At 46.8% G+C, this 14,542-nt stretch overlaps 1 protein-coding gene across 4 annotated transcripts in view; it reads left to right on the forward strand.

Moving 5' to 3' along the window:
* The first annotated feature begins 375 nt into the window (after positions 1-375).
* CEP20 (centrosomal protein 20) overlaps positions 376-14,542 on the forward strand; it is a 21,260-nt gene continuing 7,093 nt past the window's right edge. The window contains exons 1-5 of one of the 4 annotated variants that reach the window (XM_045285999.1): positions 376-432; positions 6,613-6,810; positions 8,815-8,899; positions 13,851-13,987; positions 14,240-14,275. In XM_045285999.1, coding sequence (XP_045141934.1) covers positions 405-432; positions 6,613-6,810; positions 8,815-8,899; positions 13,851-13,987; positions 14,240-14,250 — 459 coding nt within the window. In that variant the 5' untranslated portion in view covers positions 376-404 and the 3' untranslated portion in view covers positions 14,251-14,275. Of the gene's footprint in view, positions 433-6,612; positions 6,811-8,814; positions 8,904-13,850; positions 13,988-14,239; positions 14,276-14,542 lie in introns of those variants that run through there. The other 3 variants (XM_045285998.1, XM_013005554.2, XM_045286000.1) reach the window with 3 other exon arrangements.

The raw sequence follows: 14,542 nt of genomic DNA on the forward strand, positions 1-14,542 counted from the left end.
CAAGGTCAGCAGTTCAAAACCACCAGCCCCTACAGCGGAGACAGACAAGGCTGTCAACTCCCGAAAGAGTTGCCGTCTCGGAAACCCCTAGGGGAAGTTTTCTGTTTCTAAGGTCACTGCGAGTGGGAATGAACCTCTGGTAGGTTAAACACAAAGGCAGCAGGAACAGCCCCTGGCCGATTCTCCCAACTGCCACAACCTCTGCTGCCACTTCCTCCTCCCTTACCAGGCTCCGCCCACGGCGCCCGCTGATTGGTGAAGTCTCGCAGACACACCACTCATCACGGAGAGCGTGAACGGAGAGGGCGGGCGAGAGCTATGAGCCTATGGGCGCACACGCTGCCTCGAGTGGGCGGAGCCACGCATGCGCAAGGGAGAGGCGCGCCTCCGGCGGCCGTTGGAAAATGGCGACGGTCGCCGAGCTGAAGGCTGGTGAGTCTGACTTACCGGGGCGGCTTTCCGGGTGGGAAGCAGCAAGCCTTCCGCCTGTAAAAGACCAGGAGGGAAGGAGAGTGCGCGGAACGCGGCTTCCGCCTCTGGCGTCCTCTCTGAGCAGTCAGGGAGTGTGGCTCGGCCACCGGTTGTGGCCCCGACGGGGCTGGGGACGCGGCGGGCAGTGGTCGCACAAGAGCAGGTTTTATGCGGGGTTTGTGGTAAGGAGGACGCTCAGAATGGGCCCGTCCTGGGCTTGTTGTTGGCCGGCCCAGGGCTTGTTGCTGTTGGGTGCCATCGGGTCGGTTCCGACCCATAGCGACCCTGTGCCCAGCAGGAGGACACACTGCCTGGTCCTGCACCGTCCTCACAGTTATTCCTATGCCCGAGCGCATTGATGTAGCCACCGTGCCCATCCACCTCGTCCCCTTTCACGCCGCCCCTCACTTTACCAAGCTTGATGTCCTTCTCCAGGGACTGGCCGCTCCTGACAGCGTGTCCAACGTATGTAAGACAAAAATCCTCACCATCTTTCCCCTAAGGGAATGACAGCCCACGATACTTTCAGTATTCTTCTCCGGCACCACAACTCAAATGCATCGATTCTTCTTCCGTCTTCTTTAGCCAGTGTCCAACTTTCACATGCATATGAAACAGTGGAAGATACCATGGCTGGAGTCAGGCGCACCTTATTCCTCAAAGTAACACCCTTCTCAATATTCCTAGGAGGTCATGAACAGCAGATTTACCTAATGCAACTTATTGATTGCTCGTCCATGAGCATTGCTTGTAGATCAAAGCAAGACAAAATTCTTGATAACTTCAAACTTTTCTCCACTGATCATGATGCTACCTATTGGTCCAATTGTGAGGAGTGTGGTCTTCATTGCATTGTATCATAATCCATACTGCAGGCTGCAACCCTTGATCTCTATCAGCAAGTGCTTCAAGTCCTCACTTTGAGCAAGCAAGGTTGTGTCACCTGCATATCGCAGGTTGCTAATAATAATTATAAAAAGAATAAGAAACCTTCCTCCAACCCGGATCCACAGTCTTCTTCATATAATCCAGCTTCTCCGATGATTTGCTCAGCATACAGATTGAAGAAGGATGGTGAGAGGATACAACTCTTACATACCTTTCCTGATTGTAAGCCATGCAGTATGTCCCTGTTCTGTTGAAACGACTGCCTCTTGATCCATGCGCAAGTTCTGCACAAGCTCAATGAAATCTTCTGGAATTCCCATTCTTCTCAAGGTTGTTATGACCCACACAGTTGAATACCTTGGCATAGTCAGGAGTCTAGTCCTGGCCTTTCTTACGCACCCCTTCCCTCAACCGAGAGTCAGCAAGTAAAATACCAAAAAGTCAATGCATGTCACCCAAAATTGAGACTGCACTACATGCCCTGCATTTCTTTTTTGCTACTCCTGGCAGTCCTCGGCCGGACTCTGAATGGGTACTTGGGTGAGGGGGACTGACAAGGTTCTCCCAGAGGTCCCCTGCCAGGGGAGGTGATAAGCAGTCATGACTGTGGACGGAGATAGTATCACTTGAGTGCTCATCCCATCATTGACATTTTTGGCAGGTCACTTCCCTGCTTGGGCTGCATCTCTGAGCCCCACCCATGAGATCTCAGTGTTATCCCTTACCTCGTGTGACAACCCAAAATGTCCCCAGACTTTACCAGACATGCCCCTGGGTAGGATAGTCGCCTCTGGTGGAGGACCATTGGCTTAGAGACTCAGCGACCTCAGAGCCATGGCCAGACCTGGCTGCTTCCAGGAAGGCTTTTGAGCTCTTGGTGAAACAGTGAACTGTGCCCTGAGTTTCTGCCTGCTTTTACATCTGGGTGCCTTGCCAGGCCCCGGGTTTTGGAAGATCCTTTTTGTAAAATGTGGTGTTGGTGATGATTGTAGTGTGGGTACACCGCCATCAGGGGTGTTAGACCCACACCTCAGTGCTTTCCGTGGTTATCCAGTGCTGAACCAATAAAACAGCCTAGCAGGAGCATCTCTCTGCCTTTCAACCCAGGGAAAGGAGGCAGAAAACGCCCTCGCCTAGACATTTTTTTGTCTGCGACAGGATAAGTCCCTCAAAGCTGTTGTATACTCGTCATTACACTGGTAGCATTTGTACAGTGTCATCCAGGAGGCAGATGCCCAGGCAAATAATAAGTAATGGCAGCGAGCCCCGGTAATTGCACTCTTGACCGCAAGGTTGGCAAGTGGAGGGCGTCTGCCTCCGCCAAGCTTTGCAGTCCTGGAACGCCCCCATGGTGCCTGTGGTTCTGCTCTGCCCCGTAGGGTGGTCGTGAGTAAGGGTTTGCTCTCCACAGGGAGCCCCCGTGGCACAGGGCTTACGTCCTTGGCTGCCAACCCAGAAGCCTGTGGTTGGAACCCCCCAGCTGCTCGGAGGGAGATGTGGCAGCCCCCCTCTGTAAGGATTACAGCTAGGAAGCCCTCTGGCACAACTTGACGCTGGCTAGCAGGGTCACTATGATTTGATGTTGCCTCAATGGCAATGGTTTAATGTTGCACATGCAATGCCTAAATTAGTTTTTAATCAGTCTGTGCAATTAATGATGCCCATCTCTTAGAGTAGGACAATTAGGCACCAAGAAGTGAAAAGGCTTATGTATAATTGAGTTAAGAGGCAGAGTCTAGGAATCTAGGTATGAGGGGCCAGAGCCCTCAGCCTAACCACTAAGCCATATTACTACCCAGTGAATACAACTGGTTCCCATAGAAGTTAGGGTGTAAATCAGTAATTTTAGACAGATTTTGGGATGGAGAGGAGGTTGAGCCTCTTTGAGAATATGATTCAGCTATCATCGATAGAATTCTGTAGTTGATGCACTGGGCTGCTGACCAGTGATAATAAAGGCACACATCTGTCCATGAACACACTGAGCATTGGATTGGTTTCCTCTCTCCGGGACAATGCAGACTGTATGCCAGACTACATAGCTTTCAGAGCATGTGAAGATCCTTTGTGGGGGATAAGCCAGCCGAAGAACCCTCCCTGAACCATTGTTATACCACAGTATTGTAAGCAGCATTAGCAGAGAGAAGGGCACACAGACCTGGAATGTCAGAAGGAGGCCTACGTCTTGGGGCACATGAGTGCCCTTCACAGGCTTATCGGCCCTTTACTTTTCTGTCTGTCTTTCTGTGAAAGGAAAGGGGGACGCTTTTCTTTGGTTGATCAAGCAAGGAGGAAGTTGGGACTAGAGGTGCTACGGCAGTGGTCTCAACCTGAGGGTCGTGACCCTTTGGGGGTCAAAACAACCCTTTCACAGGGGTCACCCGATTCATAACAGTAGCAAAATTATAGTTATGAAGTAGCAACAAGAATAATTTTATGGTTGGGGTCACCACAACAGGAGGAACTGTATGTAAGGGTGGTGGCTTTAGGAAGGTTGAGAACCACTGTGCTAATGTAACACACCCCAAAAAAGGGGGTGGTTTACAGTTTTATTCATGTCTATCCGGAAGTAGATTGAGGGGACTAGGGGTATGTAACAGATACGTTACAGAAGTGGTCATGAATATGCATTAGGGCAGGGTGATGCCTCTTGACAGGATATGACTTATCAGACCCCTCACTTTCAAATGTCTTTTGTAAACAGTTTTATTGGCACTTCGTCCACATGTCAGATAATCAAAGAGTCAGTCATGTCAAGAAGAGTCGTCCAGTCGCGACGCAGTCCGTTCTAGTCCGATGTCTTCGGCGTTGGTCTGATGGCGGCTTTCCTGGGACTCCTGGTTCCTCCACCAAAGCACTTTTGTGCGGAGGTGGCCTGTGCTCGCTGCGCGCGCGCAGCGGGACCTCCTGATCTTTGCTTGCCCCAGTTCTGAGTGTGCTCTGCGCCCAGGAGAAGCCCGTGAGAACTCGTTTGCTAACCAGGTATCCCGCACTGTGTGTTGTGTACCTTGTGTACACAACTTCCTGCCTCGTGTTACTGTGCCCCTGAAAGGTGGCACTCATTGCACCGACGGAGGCATCGCGGGGGTGGGGGGTGGGCCGCTGGCCCGGTAGGGGCTGTGCACTGAGGCGCCGAGGGAGCAGGCCGGTCTCTGGGCTCCCGCTTCAGTCGGTGCCCTTTCCCCGAGGCGTCGCAGACCGGCGTGTGCAGTGAGCTCCTTGCCAGTACGAAAGCTCTCCCTTCCACTTCCAAAGATGGTCTTAGAGAACAGGGCTGCAGTTAGGAGGGTAGGTGTCTGGGGAAGCTTTACCTTTCTTTGACGGGCCTGTGACAAAGTGTGATTGCGTGGTAACAAAATGTTGACAGGAGGATTTAAAACCAGAGAAAATGAAAAAGTCCAGTTTAGATACATGGCTTAAAACCCCTCCCCGCCCCCTCCAAAAATTTTTTCCGCTTATCAGAGCTTAAAAACTTCTTTGGTTATATCCATGCCCACGTGGATAAGCCCTTGGGCTCCCTTTACAATTTTCATTTCTATGGAGTACTATATTTTAGGGCTGTTAATACAGAATAATATTAAAATATAAAAATATTTCATCAATAGTATACTGCATAGTATTATACTTTCCCTAGGTAACTTTTTTGTTTAAAAAAAATTTTTTAAACAATTTTATTGGCACACCATCCACATAACATACAACTCAATATTTTAATCATAACTAGAAGAGTTGTACAATTATTATCACAATAAATTTTACATTTTCTTCTTTTGTTTTTATTAATCATTTCATTGGGGGGGGAGCTTACAAATCTTATTGACAACCCATCGTTCAATTGTGTTAAGCACACTTGTGCACATGTTGCCATCCACACTTCCAGAACATCTTCTCTCTACTTGAACCCCTGGTATCAGCTCCTCTTTTGCCCGCCCTCCTCCTCCCTTCCACCCTCATGAACCCTTGATCAATTATATATTATTATTGTTATTTCGTACCTTGCACTGCCCCTTGTCTCCCTTCACCCACATCTCTGATTCGGCCCCTAGGGGGTGGGTAGATATCCACCCTTGTGATGAGACCCCCTTGAGCTCGTGTCATGTGCCAAGCACTGCCAGTGAAATGCACTGGTCCTCGGGGGCGTCTTGTTTAATCATTAAGGGGTGCCGGAAGACGGCAGGTTCCAGACCACAGTGAGGGTTGGTACCAATTCAGCCCCAGGTTCTCACCATCTGTACAAGCCAAACACTGAACCAAACTCATAGCAACCGTACAGGATAGAGTAGAACTGCCCCCATGGGTTTCTGAGATGTCAGATTTTTACAGGAGCACAAAGCCTCGTCTTTCTTCCCAGGGAGCAGCTGGTGGGGTCAAACTGCTGACTTTGCTGTTAGCAGCCCGGCGGATAACCCCTACCTCACCAGGGCTTCTGACTAGCACTTACAGTTACTGATCATGAAAATGGTGTCCTGTCTCATCACGAGAAGTTAGGTTACATTCCATGTACATATCCCTTAGTCTTTAAAATGAAATCTATAAAGATGCCTTTTTAAGATGCACCACGTGACTGTCCACCAGTTTCATGCTGTGGTGGCGTGGGTGCTGCTCGAATGTTGGAAGCAGGGTCACCCATAGTGGATAGATTTCTCCGAAGCTTCCAGACGAAGACACGCTAGGAAGATAGGCCTAGCAACCTGCTTCTGAGAACCGTAGGGCTCACAGTGGGAGACTGGCTCATTTAGCTGTGAAGACCAGCCCCGTGGGTTGGACACACTCAATACACAGTGGCTGCAGCAGTGAACTTGCGAAGAGGGTGCGGCTGGCCGGGCTTTTGTTCTATTGTAAGTGGAGTTGCTGTGAGTCAGAGCCTACTCAGTGTTATCCAAGAACTCGGAATATGATTTTATATCATTTCCAACTACGTTTCGATAACATTTTCAAATCCTGCTATTTTAAAGACGACTAGTAAATTGTCTTAAAACAAACAAAAACAACTTCTGACTGCCATTGAGCCAGTTCCAATGCATACTGACCCTGTAGGACAGGGGAGAGCTGTCCCTGTGGGTTTCCGAGACCGCAGGTCTTTACAGGAGGAGAAAGCCTCATCTTGGCCTGCAGAGAGGCCGGGGCTTTCAAACTGCTGGCCAGCCATGTGCTTAACAGCCCAAGGCGTGACCATTCTGCCACTAGGCTCCTTTCCGGATAGATAGATTGTGTGATTGAAGCATTCATGTTGTGATATTTTGCATTTTACAGTTTTAAAGGACACCTTAGAAAAAAAAGGTGTATTGGGGCATTTAAAAGCAAGAATCCGAGCTGAGGTTTTTAAAGCTCTAGATGATGAACGTGAACCGCGACCACCATTGTCTCATGAAAACCTTCTAATTAATGAGTTAATTCGGGAGTATTTGGAATTCAACAAATATAAGTATACCTCGTCTGTCCTGGTAGCAGGTAAGTTTATATTGCGTGAGTCAAACTGCCTCTCGTCCCTACCCTGCCTCTCAGTCACTGATTCAGCTGGACACCGAATCTCATTATCAGTCAGCACCATTTGAGGGCATGGGACCTAAACGTCTTATGGCTTCTCTATGTCGTTTGAAGGAGACCTTGTGAGACTTAGTACAATAGTGGAAAATGAAATCAGTAAACTAGATATACTTTGAAAAACAAGTTTGTAATTCTTGACGTTGCAATAACACTTGTTGACATTTTGTCTCTTTGTTGCCACTTCTTTTTCCTCTATGTATTATGCTTTAAAAATGCATGTATATGCTCTCAGATACGATGCTTATGTTCCTTTTGAATAGATAGAAAACATTGGAGACGAAGCCTCCGAATATTATCGTGTATAGGTTGGGGACAGACAAAGGAGTTTCAAAAAGCTCATGGAAAAATGGAATTGTAAGATAATGGATTTTTCCATGGACTTTGTGAAGCTCCTTTGTTTACATATTGTAGATAGGTATGGTATTGTAAATGTACTAGAAAGGTTTATTATGAGTTTAAAAAAAATTGTGATCAAGTTGATGCTGACTCATAGTGACCCTGTAGGAGAGAGGAGAACTGCCCCCGATGGATTTCCGACACTGTAACTCTTCTTCGCAGGAATAGAAAGCTTCCTTTTTCTCCCACAGAGTGGCTGGTCGTTTTGAACTACTGACCTCGCAGTTAGCAGCCCAAAGGGTTTGACTTTGCACTCATGGGAGAGACAGACATGGTATTGGACGAGGAGATGAGCACTTACAGAGAAATGTATCTGTTAAATCTTTTCTAAAAGCACATATCATTCTCTTGAATCTAACAGTTATTAATTCCAGTAGTAAGAAGATGGGCTTTATTACCAAATTTTTTTTGCTAGCTTTTAAATGTCTTCCTCCGAAAATGGGGAGGATACAGGAAGGATATACATAGTAGCCAAGGATGTGCTTGCTATGAGAGGGCCGGTCCAGTATCTTGCATGCACATCATTGCTCTTGTTTGCGGTTTCATTTATGCTCTGAGACTGTTTCTTGCCTTGGAGAGCTCTATCGACCTCATCAAAGAGAAGAGGCTGTGAAGTAGATTTGGGGAAAAAGAATGAATTCTTTATCTGCAAGGCTAGAACTTTCCACTGTGTATCCTTCATTTAATATTTGGTATGCATCTTAACTGAATAAAGACTAACGAGTCAATTGGTTTAAGAATCTTCAATATTATGAGGGAGGGGAAAAAATGAGGAGCTGATACCAAGGGCTCAAGTACAAAGAAAATGCTCTGAAAATGATGATGGCAGCATATGTACAAATGTGCTTGACACAATGGGTGGATGGATGGATTGTGATAAGAGTTGTACAAAATGATTTATAAAATAAAATAAAAAGAATCTTCAATATCAGTGACTCCACTTGCTTTGTTTTAGTTGCTGATATATTAGCAGTTATATTCAGAAATGGAGGAAAATTAAGGAAATATCAATTAAGACTCTTGGACTCCGGCTTTCCTAGTGGTAGTGGGCAGTAGTCAAAACTTTATATTACATGTTTCACTTAATCTCACTTTTAGAATTATTGCTACTGAATGCATATTTTTCTCAAAACAAGTTATTGGTTCTCTTTTTTATTTTACTGACTCCTAGAAAACACACTTAAAATCGGTATTTTAGTTTAGACATAGGCATAGTATATCTCCTAGCCCAAAATATAAGGATTTTAAAAATGAGATTATCTTGAACAGTAATAGCTTGTATATTTTGCAAAATAGACATTTTGAAAATCATAAACCATACACAGTTGGATCCACCTTGATTTGTGCTATCATCGTTCTTCTAAAACCTAAAAATGTGTATGCATTGTCAATATGTATACACATTGTATATACATTATATGTACCATGTATATACATTGTAAATGTGTTTCTTATTGAGTTGTATTTACATTGTATATTAATTAATGAAGACTTTGTTAACTTTCCCTTCAGAATCTGGTCAACCTGTCGTTCCACTGGACAGACAATTTCTCATCCATGAGTTGAACTTATTCGAAGAACCAAAGGGTAACACAGTGTAAGAAATTGTTTTCTGCTTTGTTTGTTTTCTCTTTTCAAAATGGGGTTCAGATATGATTGTTTTGGAGTCAGTTCTTTCTGTTTAAATCACCTGGGTGTATTCTAGTGCATGTCAATCACTTGGTGGTGTAAGCAGTTAACACGCTCCACTGCTAACCTCAAGGCTGGAGGTTCAGGACTACCCAGAGGCACCCTGGAAGAAAGACCTGGCAGTGTAATCCCACAGAAGCAGCCTTTGGACACCTTATGGAGCTCACTTCAACTCTCACCCTCACGAGGTCTTCAGAAACCTACTCCATGGAAGTGGGTCGGTGGTAATATAATGAGACGCGCACAGAGCTGGAGGCAGAAAACCCAAGAAGAACACACTCAGCATGTCTTACACTGAAAGAACTCACTGAAAAAGTCCAGCCCTAGTTGGAATATTGAAAGATTCCACGGGAAAAATATTGACTGATGCAGGAAACATCCAAAGAAGATAGAGTACACAGCCACCGTGCCAGAAAGAGCCGGTTGGCCTCCCCCGTTTCAGGAGTAGCAGATGAGCAGGAGCCCGTGGTGCTGGAGGTGGAAGTTCAAACTGCACTGAGAGCATTAGCCAAGAACAAGGGTCCAGGAATTGGTGGGATACTGACGGAAAGGCTTCGACAAGCTGATGAAAGCACTCCCTCGTCTATGCCAAGAAATTTGGAAGACAGCTTCTTAGCCAATTGACCGGGCAGGATTCCTAGCTGCACCCATTCCAGGGAAAGGTCAATCCAACAGAATGCACTAAGTACCATAGTCTCACATGCAAGTGAAATTTTACTGAGGATCATTTAACAATGATTGCAGCAGCACGTTGGGTTCAGGCCAGATTCAGAAAGGGACGTTGAACAAAGGACATCATTGCTGCTGCCACGTGGCTCTTGACTGAAACAAAAGACTACCACCAAGATTTCTACTTATGTTTTATTGACTGTGCAAAGGTATTTACTGTGTGGATCATAACAGACTGTGAATAGCCCTGAGAAGAATGAGAGTTACAGAACACTTTGTTGTGCTCATTCAGAACCTGTTCGTGTATTAAGTGGAAGTTGTGTGAGCAGAACAAGGGAGTGCCACACGGTTCAACGTCAGGGAAGTACCAGTATGTATCAGGGTGGTATCTCCTCTCACCATACTTACTCAGTCTGTATGCTGAGCAACAGAGAAGCTGGATTATGTGAAGGAAAATGCACGATCCAGATTGGAGGAAAGTAGTAACAACCTGCTACATGCATCAGGTACAACCTTGCTTGATTAAGTGACTTGAAGCACTTGCTGAGGAAGATCAAGGATTGCACCCTGTAGTATGGATCCCACGTCAATGTAAGGAAGACTAAAACCATCACAACTAAACCAATAAGTAACATGATAAATGGGGGAAACTGACGTTGCTTAGATCTATAAGCGGTGCCCAAGTAAGAAATCAAAAGATGAGTTTCAACGGGTAATCTGTTTTGCAAGACCTCTTTAGAGTATTAAAAAGCAAGGATGTTACTTTGAGGACCAAAGGGTGCCCGGCTGAAGCCATGGTCTTCTCCATGGCCTCGTGTGCATGTGAGAGTTGGACACTGAATAAAGAAGACCAAAGGAAGCCCCATGCATTTGAGTTCTGGCGCTGGAGAAGAATGGTGACAGTACCCCAGCCTGCAAACAGATCTGTCTGGGAAGAAGTATGGCCCGAGGGCTCCGTGAAGGCAAGGATTGTGAGAGTGTGCCACATACTCGGACATGTTCCAGAGACGGCCATCAGGTGTGGTGCAGTAGAGCAGCAGTGGCAAAGGGCCTTGAGGAGATGAATGGACGACCCCGGGGCTGCAGCAGTGGGCTCAAGAATAGGAACCCTTGTGAGGCGGACGCAGGACCGGGCCGGCGGGTTTTGTTCTGTGTGCATCAGGTCGCTGTGGGTCGGCACGATGACTGACCTCTACCAGCAGCACTGGATGTCAGCAACTGCAGCGAGAGGCGAGGCTTGCCCTCCCGGAACTCGAGTTTCCATGGCTGCAGAGGACCAAGGGTGTCCGCTTCTCCCTAATGACAACCCCGTTCCCTTTTCATCTGTCAGGTATTTTCTTCCTTGGGGGGGTCTGTTCTCTTGATTGTTTGCTTCCTTACACGTCGCTCTTAGCACAGCTTCCTTCTGTAGCTCCCCTCTCCCTCTCCTGAGAAGACTTGTTAACTCTTTCCCCCAGCCATCGCCTGATCTCCTTCTTGCTACCGTATATACGTGAGTATAAGCCGACCCGAAGATCAGCCGAGGCACCTAATTTTACCACAAAAGTGGCATTAAAATGCGCTGAAAAACTCGGCTTGTCCACGAGGATATACGGTACTTAATAAAAATTCGCTCCCTTCTTTCATTTTATTATTTCCCTCTCATATCCTCCCCGCATTTTAAATTCTTCCTCGCCACACACACTGAAACTGGATTCTTAGTGAGATGGTGACACCGCCTATTGACTTCTCGGGCTGTTTCTGCTTCAGTGCTTCTTACCTGCCCAGAGGATCCCGGAATGGCGAAACAACAAACACAATGAGAGCGGGGCCCTAGCTCAAAGCAGCCTCTCCCTAACAATTTGTCTTGAAATCATATGCTTATCTTTTTTTCTTTCCAAGATAGGAGTCTTTTTTCCTTCTATCGTATGTGTTTGTTTTCCCATTCAGAACATATTTTAAACTCTATGTTAGTTAACTTTAAATCCCTCCCAATTGCTTGTGGGAAATTAATTTTCAGGATCCTGAACCACGTTTATCCTGAACGTTGCACCACCCAGCAGCAGCAGCGGCAGCGGAGAGAGACGGGCTTTTCGCGTGGGAGAGGCCGCTTTCAGCTGGGTGGTGGCAGCGCGTTTTCATATTGACATCTCGTAGAACTCCTCCTGGTCCTTTCCTGCCCCTCGGGTTCTGTCTCTTTCTTGGATTCCTTTAGTTTCCTTTCGCTGTGGGCAGTCCCTACCCCCGTGGCCCCCTCACCCTCCTGTCCAGGAGTCCTCCCCTCTTCTAACAATTCCCGAGTCCTTAATGAGGCCTGCAGCCCGGTGACTGGTTTCAGCGAGAGCTCGGAATCACGGGCCAGGCTTCTGCTAGCAGCTGCGTATCAGAAAGCCGCTCTGTTATTTTAATCTCCTCCACGCGCCCTGGACGTTCCTTATATAGCCATCCAAGCCTCGGACTCAAAAGTCTGCTTACATTTTTGACCCGTTCTCATTTCTCTTCTGCTCACAGACGTCCATTAACTCTGCCCCTGCGTGTGTTTCTCGCTGCCCTGCACTGTCTCCAGCCACTTTCCTCTTCCCGTGTCTCCCTCACCCGGCCAACAGCGGGCTGCTGAGTAGCGGCATTGCTTTGTTTAAAACACCAGACCGCTGCCCACTGTGCACACAGCACTTTAAGCCCTTGTCTCCCTACTCCTGTCTCTGTATGGGGCACTTCAAAGAGCTCATGGACAAATGGCATGCAAAGATAATGGGATTTTTCACAAACTCTTGGAAGCCCTCTCAGATCTCTCTCCACCTGATTGTCCATTGCACCTGAAGACACTTTGCTACTTTCTGCTTCCTTGTCTTTGCAGAACCGTTCCCCTGGTCTAGAAGGCCCAGGTCATTACCATCTCCATCGCCATCTCACCCGTGTGTGCTATATCTTTTCTCTCTACTGGCAACCCTCGTGCCATCTCTTCTATGGCATTTTTATCTTCCTCTGGATATTGGAACTAAGTGTATTCTTCCTCCGAGTCTCTGACAGCTGGCTGACCCTTCCATTACACGTATGGGGGACTTCGAAGAGTTGGTAGAGAAATCCCATTCTCTCTTCATTCTAGTTGTTCACACACTCGTGAAGCCCTTCGTATTTTATTCTCCTGGAACCAGTCCCTGCGCTTCCAGTGAGCTCCCGGGCAGTGCAAACACATCTCACTCCTAGGACTCCAGCTCACGCGTGCACAGGCTCATTCCACACACACATGTTTAAGCGTGGGTGTGCGATCAGTGGGTAGCTGCAGACAAGCTCTCGCAGTGGTACCCGGGTCTTAGTTGTCATTACTCAGGAAAAAACCCCAAAACAAAGCTCACTGCCAGCCAGTCGATTCCAACCCATAGTGACCCTCTACAACAGATCAGAGTTTCTCTGGGTTTATGAGATTTTAAATCTTTATGGGAGTAGGCAGCCTCATCTTTCTTCCATAGAGTGACTGGTGGGCTTGAACTACTAAGTCCTCCACCCAGAGCACATTTCAGACCAGATTAATACTGAGAAATGTTGGATGGTCCTTTGTACTGGACCTCGGCGTTCAGAGGTTGGATTTTCTGCGAATTCAATGAAATTGTACATTAATTTAGATGAGATTTAAATTGTTAATGTGTTTTTGTAGGGTTTTAAAGCTGCCAGCACAAATGGTACTCTATCTAGGTTTAAAAGCATATTAGCAGTTTGCAGTTTGGATAATAATCATACACTTTTGTTCTTTGACGTCTAGAGAATAGGCTTCCCCAATTTATGAGGCCTACCGCCCCCTTTTCAGGGGGAAAAAAATTACTCAGCCCACCCCTGGCAACTAACAACTTCGTACTGTGGCCCATGACCCAGAGGCCCTGGTTGCACAGTGAGTTACGTGCTGGGTCGCTAACCGAGAGATTGTCAGCTCACTGTCAAGCAGCCGCTTTGTAGAGAAAGGAAAGAACCCACAGGGGCACGTTCTACCCTGTCCTTCAGGGTTGCTGAGTCAGCATCGCCTTGTGTGGCATGAGTGAGTTTGTGCAGCACCCCGACTGCATCTTCCCACTCCCTCCAAGGGGCAGGGTCGCCCCCTTGGGAACCCAAGGACGACGTGGCCATATTAATGTCAGAGACTGCCTTTCGCAGACTAAATGTTTCCGCCTTTTTCTGTTTGTGCAAATCTCCATGATTTTATTTTCTCCCCTCTGCAGGCCTCTGCTATATGGGATCTTAGCTCATTTCTTGCACGAGTCTAAGGATGGCATCCGGAATGCATTTTTGAAAGGATCTTCTCCTCAGCTTCCAAGCCCCAATTTTAGCAGACAACAGAGTAGAAGAAAGCAAATAGGTGTGTGTTTTTTCTGTGCTTTTTAATGTATTTTTATCTTTGGCATTGTTTTGCTTGAGCTTTTGAATCATAGTTTAATTCCATTTGTACCAAGTATAGGAACCCGTGGTGGTGTGGGTTACACATGAGGCTGCTAACCACAGGGTCAGCAGTTTGAATCTATCAGCCTCTCCGAAGGAGACAAATGAGGCTTCCTACTGCTAGAAAGAGTGAAGCTCTCAGAAACCCTGGCATTTCTACTCTATCCTACAGGGTTGCTATGAGTCGAGATCAACTTGCTGGCAGTGAGTGAGTATAATTGTCTTGTTTTACATGTCACGGTGCATTTTGTAAAGAGACTCTCGAGGGAGGTGGGGCTAATGTCTGTGGACAACCTTCTGAGATGGCATTGCTACGCAGAAGTACTGGAAGCCCCGTCCCATGCATGTTTTGTGTGGGGCAGCTTGATTCACAGCATACGGAATGAATAGCTTTTCATCAAATTGTCACTTTCTTTTTCTCCAACACTGGCTGATCGTTACGATGTACTTTTACATGTTTTTGATTTTTTGCTTT

The sequence above is a fragment of the Echinops telfairi genome, unplaced genomic scaffold (genome assembly GCF_000313985.2).
Source record: "Echinops telfairi isolate 266 unplaced genomic scaffold, ASM31398v2 ScPeMD7_5;HRSCAF=22, whole genome shotgun sequence".
Lineage (NCBI taxonomy): Eukaryota > Metazoa > Chordata > Mammalia > Afrosoricida > Tenrecidae > Echinops > Echinops telfairi.